This window comes from Atta cephalotes, assembly GCF_000143395.1.
Source record: "Atta cephalotes unplaced genomic scaffold scaffold00045, whole genome shotgun sequence".
In the NCBI taxonomy this organism is placed as follows: Eukaryota; Metazoa; Arthropoda; class Insecta; order Hymenoptera; family Formicidae; genus Atta; species Atta cephalotes.
In genome coordinates this window covers 1178424-1188627 of record NW_012130109.1, presented here as the reverse complement: position 1 = coordinate 1188627, position 10204 = coordinate 1178424, and the positions used below count along the sequence as shown (strand labels likewise).

The following is a 10204-nucleotide window of genomic DNA, read 5'->3' as shown; positions in this document are numbered from 1 at the left end:
CTAGATATATATATATATATATATATATATATATATATATATTTTACACATATAATCATTATTATAAGATATAATTAAGTCTTTACTTATAAAAAATACTTCTGCCATATACAGGTTTACTTAAGTATGTCCATCGCACGATAACATGATCAGCTAAATAATACAAAATCTTTCCCGTTAATGAGAAAGTTTTAACTCTACAAAAACTCTCTATGAATATAATAACGTTTTCTGTAATAAACAGAATTTTAAACAAAAATGCTATGACACATAAAGGTATACAAGTGCCAGGACCATTGCACAAAATAAGCTCCGGATTTTCTCTCCATAAAATTGGAAGACAGTTTAGTGTGGCAAATATAGTAGTCCAAATTGATGTGAAATATGACTGCCGAACTTCACGACTTCTATAAATTTCCACAATTTTGTAATCTTTATTACCATTTTCTAGATCTCTAACTTTTTCTGCACTAAGTTTATCTGTCTGAGCATGAATATATACTCTAGGCGAATAATTCTTAATGTTTAAATATTTAACAATTCGCAACATTTCAGCTGTGTGTCCACCAGATCCTAATATTATCATTGTTTTAATTGAACAAGACTTTTCTTTAGGTTTAGTGCTTTTCATAAATATCAAATAACAAGTTCTGGCAAGTATCAATATACAGAGAAACACAGCAAAGATAAAATATTTCACGTACATCTTCTTGTTTTATTTGCTGAAAAGAGTATTATGAAATACTTAATATATACAAATTTACAAAGGATTAAATTACGTTAATAATAATTCTTACTAACCTCACTACAAATTATGTGTCAGTTCATCAACTGAAAAAATAAATAAATTATAGATTAAATTATCAATTAAATTGTAGATTTATGTAGACATTTGCTTTTGTAAATGAGTTTTTTACTTATGCTTTTTTGTACGAAAAGTCTTCTTCTTTTTCTTTAATTTGCATTCGCACGCAGTTCCATAAAGCCAGCGACACATGACTACTTATTTTCCTATTGAATTGCTAGCTAGATTAGAATCTTGCCACCGTATTGGCTGCGATACTGTTACAGGCCTAGTTTCCACTGAGAGTTTCCACTTAAATCCGAATTAGAATGTAAAAACCAACCAACTACAGTCGAGCATTCCCCTGTCATTCGACTGTAACAAAGCATACTCAACTGTAGTTGGTTAATTTTTAAGGGTTTATGCTCCGCACAATAAAAGGTATAGAGAATAGAGAACAGAAAATAAGGGGCTTCGCACAATGAAAGGAACAGGGAACAGAGAATAGAGAATAAGAATTTCAATTTATCAGAAATTATGTATTCTACAATACATGATTTCTGATAGGAAAAATTATTGAAATTCTTATTCTCTGTTCTCTGTTTCCTGTTCCTTTTACTGTGTGAGAGCCCTAAGAATTTCAACTATCAGAAAAATGTATTGTGGCATACATAGTTTCTAATAGGTTGAAATTCTTATTTTTTGTTCTCTGTTCCCTGTTTCTTTTATTGTGCGAAACTCCTTATTTTCTGATCCGGATTAAACCCTCGGTGGAAACTAGGCCACAGTAGATCGGTTGTGTATCTTAAAATGAGATGAAAATTACAAAAATAAACAAATTCACTAGAATATTCATAATTTAATTAGTCAATACCTAGTAATTATTGCTCACTTTTGTAAGTAATATATTTTTCATCTCATTTCAAAATACATACATCGAGAATGTAAGAATCAATCAATTACTACAGTCGAACAACAGGGGAATGCTCGATTGTAGTTGGTTGGTTCTTACATTTTGATCCGGATTAAATCCTTGGTGGAAACTAGGTCAATTGCAAAATAAACATTCTAGGTATTAACAGAGAAAAACCTAAGAGTCATGCTTTTTCTTATTATCATCGAAATCGCCCGTACATTATCATCCATTTTCAGTTGGAAACTACATTACTACATACATTTTTTGACACTATCGATAAAATCGTATCGTCAAAAGTAGAAGTGGTTATGGATATTCGGATAATCGTGTCTATGGATATTCAGCACTTTTCCTATGGATAGTCAGTACGCTTCTAGCTTGAGGATTCAGTACAGACACGAATCACATCTACTTTCAACAATGCGATATTGATAGTGAAAATGTAGTTTCTGACGATAGTCAGAAAATGTATGTAATCATGTATTATAGTTCTAAGATTGAAAATGGAGATATGTACTGGCAGTAATGTATGGACGATTTCTACAGTCACTAGATTTTCAAAGTATCACAAATCGCATCCATTTTGACGTGGCCATTTTCAAATTTACGCATTTGAATATACGTACTTTATTTGGTAAAATAAAGCTGTAAAGTACATAAATAAATGTTTTTTCATTGTTATTAATATATTTATGATCAAAAAGTATGTATTATTTATGTATGCTTAATTTATGTATTATTTAGTTTAATCATCGACAAGATATTATTAAAGACCGACATCCTTACAGAAGTTCGCGTAAATATTGTCGTGATTAAGAGTTAAAAACTGATAATATTATACTAAATGTCAATATTATACTAAATGTGTCATTATCAAAATTTAATTATCAATAGAGATGACTGCAGAGAAAAAAATTGTAATTTTTCCACAATATATAGGATAGCTTTACAAATTTGCATATTTATTAGGGAACATTTATGTAATAAAAAATTTTGAATTTAATAATGTATGAACCAAATATTTATGTTAATAATAGCAAATTTATATTAATTATTGATAATTTCAGAGTTCTTCAATTATTCTCCGAATCTTGGGCTCTTTTTTATACTGTTGAAAATTTGCCCAGGGTTAATGGTCTTTAAGTGCAGGTTTCTGCATAATAAAAGAAATAAGAAATTAGGAATTAAGAATAAACGATTTCGACCTATAAAAACCGTGTATTCCAATGTATCCAATTTTTAATAGATTAAAATCGTTTATTCTTTATTGCTAATTCCTTGCTTTATTCCTTCTATTTTGCGCAGGGCTTAATAGTACCTCATTAGTGGTTTAAAAAAGGTTTATTTATTGTAAAAATTTAATGCATATAAAAGTGCATGTAAGTACAATTTAAAAGATGAACTACCAACCATCATGCTGAAATCGTGTACTATGTGTACTTCGACCATTTTGATGCGACATTTCTGAAATTAATTGCGGTTCTTTAGAAATCTAGTGACTTTAGGCGATTTCGACGCTAATAAAGAAAAGGCCGGCATGGCCTCTCTCAGATTTCTCTCTGGGAATTCTATATCTTGAAATGAGATGGAAATTACAAAAGTGAGCGAATTTATTAGAATATTGATAATTTCATTGGTCAACATCTAGTAAATTTGCTCAATTTTGTAATTTTCATCTTGTTTGAAGATCGATGTTAACAGAATCGATCGCTTGATATCAATCATTCTTCCTGAAATCAACACTTTTTTTTCAGTATAAAAAGTGAAAAATGAAAAATTTCTCCATTAATTTCAATGGTCAAAATTTTCATTTTTCACTTTCCAATCTAGGGATAAAGTTTCATGATTGATACTCTGCTGAACGCAACCAATAAGCTTACAGCTCCTAAAATGTTCATTGGTTACCGCGTTATCTTGTATCGAATTTGGCATCACTGCTTCGATGGAAACTGATGGAAACTAGACCACTGTCTAGCACGCCATTTTTATTTATACATGTATGGATATGGATGGAGAGTAACGAATTAGATCAGATTGACTGGATCGTGTAAATTCGTTCAGATTTGTTCGACAAATCCGTAATAGTCGAGAGGTGATTAAAAGATGTGTTGCTTTGCAATATGTATGTGATGCGAATCATTGGTGTATGCAACGGGCGACATTTTCGTGAACATTTGGCGTGAAGGCTGTTCACGCAAACGCTCGATCGCGGTCCGTGTGGTCTGGAGTAGTGTTAACCGTGAACCGTCTGCAATATTCTTCCCAGTACTTTTCTCAATAAAATGGACCACCGTCAAAAGGTAAGTCAACAAAAGCAGTTCGAATGTGCAACAAATGATGCGTCAGGAAGAACGACATTTTTCTCGTTTGTTAATGGATCTTCGGAGAAAATTTAAGCATTTCGACAAGGCATTGACAAAACCTAAATGTCATACAACAAGATAGAAATTTATTTATCAGCAAGAATTACAAGAATTATTCGCATATCTTGCGACAACCTGTCTATCCGCGCGTGCTTCTCATGGAGTTGTCAACGCTACAAAAACCTAATGTCATTTTATATTGTTTCTTGTTATGATCTACTATTTATAGGTCTATCTTTGTAGTTGAATTAGTATAATATACATTTGTACTTAAGATGAAATAAATATACAGAACGTATACTAATTAGGATTGGGTAGTAATAGTTAATAAGTTAAAAGTTAAATGAAGAGTTAAAAATTTTTAACTTAAATTAGTTACTTTTAAACTTTAATTTAACTTTTTAAATTAACTTTTTTCTTTTTTAGTTGAGTTTTTTCTATTTTTTTAAATGCTAATGTTGTTTTCTATAAAATATTAAACATTAGACAATTAGTTTAATTAGAAAAAGCTCAATGATTGTATGATGGATGCAACTTTTATGTCCAGAAATAATGGATTGGATTTACATTTAAGAAACACTAATGTTATGACATGATCAACACAAAGAGGAGTACAACATTACTTACATTTTTAAAAATTACATCTAATTTTTTTGTAATTATTTAAATATGAAAATATGTAAAAATATTAAAAATTAGTATTTTATTATTATATAAAAAATAAGAAATATTTTTGTAATATCATATTTCATATTTATTTACAAAAATAAAATATTAAATTTATCTGATAATTTATATCGTAACTTTTTTTATTTAAAATAATTTGATTAAAAAAAAATTTATATTTAATAAAATATAATTATATTATATTTATTAATATAATTATATTATATTTAATAAAAATATTTTTCAAAATTAATTTTTTGTTTAACTTGAGTTAATTCAATCTTAATTTAACTGTAGTTTTTTTATTTATTCTTTTAGTTTAACTAATTTTACTTTTAGTTTTTTATTTATTCTTTTAGTTTAACTAATTAATTTTATAAGCCATTGACTTTAACTTAATTTAATTAAAAAAAAAACATTAACTTACTCAACCCTATTATTATTAAATATAAGCTAAAAGATTTTAAGATTTATGTGAGTCTTCTTATATAAATTCAAGAAAACTTTATATGACTATATTTGAAACAGCTTAGTTCTTTATTAAAAGAAAGTCTAGCTTATTTTTGACCATTCTTGATTGAACAAAAAAATAATTCCAAAAGATATGTGTGAGATAGTACCAATAAATGAGATTTTATGTCCTTCAACATATACAAAGTTTCATTGTAATAAATAGTTTTCGAAATTTTGTAAAAATGAAATTTTTTTTTAACTTTGATGTCTTATATCTTTGAAATTAAACCGTTTTGAATATATAGTTATATGAAGTTTTTGTCATGAATTTGTGTGAGGAATCTTCCTTTAAAATCTGTTAATATACTTAAATACATCCTATATATCTAAAATTTAGCGAAAGCGAGATAGAATACTTTCCATTTGGTAACATAAATCGGCATTATAATCATCGGCACATAAATCATTCTATCTTTCTTTACATTCAATGAATAACAAAAATGTTCAACTATTGTGTCAATTTATGACATCAAATTAGAAAGTTCTACAGAAAATTTTAATTGAGTGCGACAAAGAATAGATCTTATGTCAATTATCTCATATCAAGTTTCATCTATTATTTTACCAGATGGTTGTAATTCCTCAACAATCAAAAATCAAAGTCGAGGATGATGATGATGATGAAGATGTGGAAGCACTAAGATTAGCAGCGCTTAAGTCACTACGAACAAAAAATGTCATGCATAAAAGGTTAGCGCTATCACAGGTGCAGAAAGTATTACCGCAAATAACACAATCATCCCGTTTTCCATATAAAAATCAACGGTCTATGAAAAAAAATTACTACCATAACAGGATGCAACAAAGGCAAAATGGCGTAAGCTTTCAATTTATATATTTTTTAATTTATTAATTGTAACAGTAATTTTATTTTAAATATTAAACACTATCATATTTTATGATGCATTTAAATATATTTGAATAACTTTTTTAAAAAGCTTTCAAAATGTGTTCAAAATTTATATGATAATTTTTAAGTCTTTTTTTTCTGATTCAATGTCTTCAGTTTCAATATCTTGTACATTTATGTTTTATATTTGCAGAATGTGTATTATCAGAGCCATCGTAATCCGAACTTGATAGCGATAGTTCCTGTAGATGAACCTTCTCCATTTCAACAAGTCCAATTAGCTTGTCCCCTAGAAAAGACTGAGTCTTGTGTAGAATCATGTCCTCAAGGTAAGCTTATATTTTTAGAATGAATAATATTAAGTATATTAATAATAATGTATTTTTTTAGAATAAAATAATTATGTAATTGTATGTGTTTTAGAAATATCAAAATTCCATCGTTTTAAAGATAGTGGAAGTGCTTCTGAAGAAGAAGAGATAAAAGAGCAGAAAAATATTGCGACTTCTATAAAGACAGAAATTGTATCGAAAGAGGAATCTGTTGAATTTTCAGTAGAAGTGGAAAATCAGGAGGAAATTACAGAGAATCTGCAGAAGAATGGTGATGAGCAGGAAGAAGATGGTATTGATGATGATGATGATGTACTTTTAATGGCTGATCTTGAAGAAGAAGACAGTTTAGAACGCTTAATGGACGAGATGGAAAGGGAAATGAATGATGAAAATAAGGTATCTGAAAAAGGAGAGAAAAAATTGCATAAAGATTGCGAAACTAAAAACACAGTGAAAAATGATGAAGGAAGCAAAAATTTAGATCAGAAGACAAAATCAGACGATAGCTATGGTAAGAAGGAAAGAAATAATGTTATTACTCCATCTTTAACCACAATTACGAAAAATGATAGAAGATCAGTCTCTCCACACGTAATGAATCGAGTTATTCAAAAGCGCAGGTCGTTATCTCCAAGGTCACGATCACGAAAGAAATCGCCGAGAAGATCTCCTAGAAGATCTCCAATCAGACAACTGAAAAGGTCTCCGAGAGAAGTATTGACGAGATATAGATCGCCTCCATTATCACGGTATTCCCCTAGATCTAGATCACCTAGACTTTCACCACGCAGATCTCCAAACAGAACAATTACAAAAAAATCTCCGCTTAGAAAATTATCGCCAAGAGGCAGATCACCTAAACTTTCGTCACGCTCTAGATCGCCTCGGCCACACAGATCACCGAGACGATCAAAGTCACCAAGGCCGCGTTCCCCTAAAATATCACGTTCTAGAACGCCACGATTGTCAAGATCAAGTTCGCCAAGATATTCACCGATTAGATCTCCTAGATCCAAATCACCTAGATTATCGCCATTAAGAAGAATGTCACCACGTCGATTACGGTCCAGGTCTAGATCTCCTTTATCTTCTCCTCGAAGAGGATCGTCTCGCTTGCGATCGCCAAAAGCATCGCCGCATAGAACACCATCTCGTTTGAGATCACCGCGACTTTCGCCACGCAGGTCACCGTGGTCATCTCCAAGACATTCACCTCGTCTTTCACCACGACGCAAGCGATCCCCGAAATGGTCACCTAAAGAATTACCTAGAAAGCACGGTCCACATTCCATCACTCCAGATAATCGAGACGGATATGTGAGAGAATCGTCTCCAATTTTTAAAAGTACAGAAATGTCCAGAATGAAAGCAAAGCAGAAAGATGAAGTATTTGAAAGACCAACAATAATGATGGAAATAGCAAAGGAATCTGTTGATGTAATTAGTGATCCTGTACTGGAAGCAAGGAAAAAGAAATTTGAGTCTATGCGGCCTATCGATCCTGTAAATGCTAATAAAAGGATTAAATTATCTAAAAAACACACCACAAATACGAAAGTAGGACATTCAGAAGGAGCTGAAATTCAATTGAGTAATGCTAGAAAAACAAATAAAACTGTGGAGGAATATGATGTTCAAGAGGTGGATTTATGTTTGGAAGTAGATTATGAGTTTGAAGAATGTGAAGAAGCAATGGAAAATACATCGCCAAGTGCTTTTACAAGTACTATAAATATAGAGGCGGAACCACAAAAAATAGAAAAAGAAAAATCTAAGAAAAAGAAGAAGCGCGATAAGGAGTTATATCAAGTGGGAAAATTGAAGAATGAACTACCACTTTCCGAACGTATTGGAAAGGATAAGAAGTGTAAGAAACGTAAAGATATAATCGTTGAAGATGTGGACGCTATATTTGAAGATATAACCATAGAGGAGGAAGGAGATTTACGAGCAGAACTTAGCAGAAGACGTGCAGAAAGATTGAATAGAACAGTACCGATTCAATCCGCTAGATTGGTGCAGTCAGCTTTTAAAGGCGTTGTTAATGAGTAAGGAATAATATTGTACACGATATTATATATTCTTATTTTCTTTTATAAGTGTCACTTATTTTGTTTTACGTTTCTTTGTAGAGCTGTGAAAAATAATGCAAAAGCCAATCAGAGGCATGTCATTAATACTGATGAGAAATGTAAGTATTAATTAAATACATCTATATACTTAGCATTAATTTTAGTTAATCTTTCTTTCTTTTTCATATTCAAATTGTTTTTAATAATGAATGTTTTTTTTGTAGCTAATCAAAAGGAAGTTAGACGAGTTACTGTACTACACAGATCATTAGCTGAATTACATGATTCTGAAGGTAATTACAATATTTTTTTAAAATATATGAAATATTAATAGTATTTATAAATTTTGACTTACAATATTACTATTAATTATTTGAAATATTTTTTTATTGAAATAATTATGTATTAGTTCTATTATTTTTCTTTATTATTCTATTAGTTTTCTGCGCGTGCGTGTGTGTGCGTGTAAAAAAAATGTCCATATGTATAATATAGTATATGTATAATATAGAACATATAATACACACACACACACACACGCACGCACGCACGCACGCACGCACGCACGCGCGCGCGCGCGCGCATAATTAAAATAAAAGTATAAACTTGGGGAGTAAGCTCTTCATATGCCAAATATAAAAAAAATTCGATATATCCGCAAACTTGTTATTATTAGATAAAACTCAAACAACTGTTTATTATTGCAAACATAATGCTTATTATTATTAAATGGATACAACTCAGAACAAAGTAAATAGTGTAGTGAATTGCATTAATAAACATTTGTTTGATTGTAAACTCTCGTATACATATATGGGATGTTCCTTTTAAAGCTTCGGATATAATTATTTTCTAAACTATTCAATATGTCAAAGAATGTTTTAAATGGACCTTACAGTGGGTGATTAAATTATTAGAACCATTTGCTAAATTAATTATTTTACGTTAAAGCAATCAATTTTTAGATTAAAATATTATATAGCGATACCGTGTTATTATTTTTTTTATGAAATACTGATATTTACAAATCTAAAATATATCTACAAATCTAATATGCCCTTGGCATCACTGTAGATAATACTGTCTTTCATTTATTGCCATTATCTCTTATTAACGCCATTTAATCAGCCCCATTGAAAACCTTTGAGAATTGACAAAAAATAAAATTTCTGAAGAATGTATCATCAATGAACATTAATTAATCGTGCATTTGATTAATGTTAGGAAATAAACTGCTTAAAATGTATAGAAAGTATGCCCAAATTAATTGACACGGTAATTGTAAAAGATGGCGTTATCAAATATTAATTTTATTATCATTTTTACTTTATGATTTATAATTATACGATTCATGATTATAAGATTACCCTTTTAGTGCATATTCATTAAAAATTATTGTATGTACAAAAGTTAATATATTGATTTTATTTCTACACAATCTCGAAAATTACAAACTACGGCTCTAATAATATTATGATCATCTATTATACTTTATTTAAAAATGGATTTTTTTGATGATCACAGATCCTCTCGAGATGGATATGTCTTCCAAGATTTCAAGATGACCTTTATTTTTTTAAATAGAATTATATAGTTTTTTTACGTATAATATAGTATTTTTTTATATGTATATATAGTATTTATTTTATATATATATATATATATTTATTATATATAATATAGTATTTATATATATATATATATA

At 29.5% G+C, this 10204-nt stretch overlaps 2 protein-coding genes across 2 annotated transcripts; one reads left to right on the top strand and one right to left on the bottom strand.

Annotated features, from left to right (window-relative positions):
- Positions 1–82: 82 nt before the first annotated feature.
- LOC105622488 (UDP-N-acetylglucosamine transferase subunit ALG14 homolog) lies at positions 83–706 on the bottom strand. The gene has a single exon (XM_012203904.1). It carries the CDS (start codon positions 704–706, stop codon positions 83–85), a length of 624 nt encoding a protein of 207 aa, XP_012059294.1.
- Positions 707–3982: 3276 nt separating this feature from the next.
- On the top strand, positions 3983–10064 carry LOC105622486 (neurofilament heavy polypeptide-like). Its single transcript, XM_012203903.1, has 7 exons — positions 3983–4000; positions 5811–6059; positions 6286–6421; positions 6516–8475; positions 8560–8618; positions 8724–8792; positions 10024–10064. Exons 1-7 carry the CDS (start codon positions 3983–3985, stop codon positions 10062–10064), a joined length of 2532 nt encoding a protein of 843 aa, XP_012059293.1.
- Positions 10065–10204: the final 140 nt, after the last annotated feature.

Excerpts from the sequence above, each read along its gene's own strand:
- LOC105622488 (XM_012203904.1), bottom strand. The coding sequence starts at position 706 with ATGTACGTGAAATATTTTATCTTTGCTGTGTTTCTCTGTATATTGATA.
- LOC105622486 (XM_012203903.1), top strand. Across the intron at positions 6,060-6,285 it reads TGCAACAAAGGCAAAATGGC|AATGTGTATTATCAGAGCCA; the intron begins GTAAGCTTTCAA and ends TTATATTTGCAG. Across the intron at positions 6,422-6,515 it reads TGTAGAATCATGTCCTCAAG|AAATATCAAAATTCCATCGT; the intron begins GTAAGCTTATAT and ends TATGTGTTTTAG.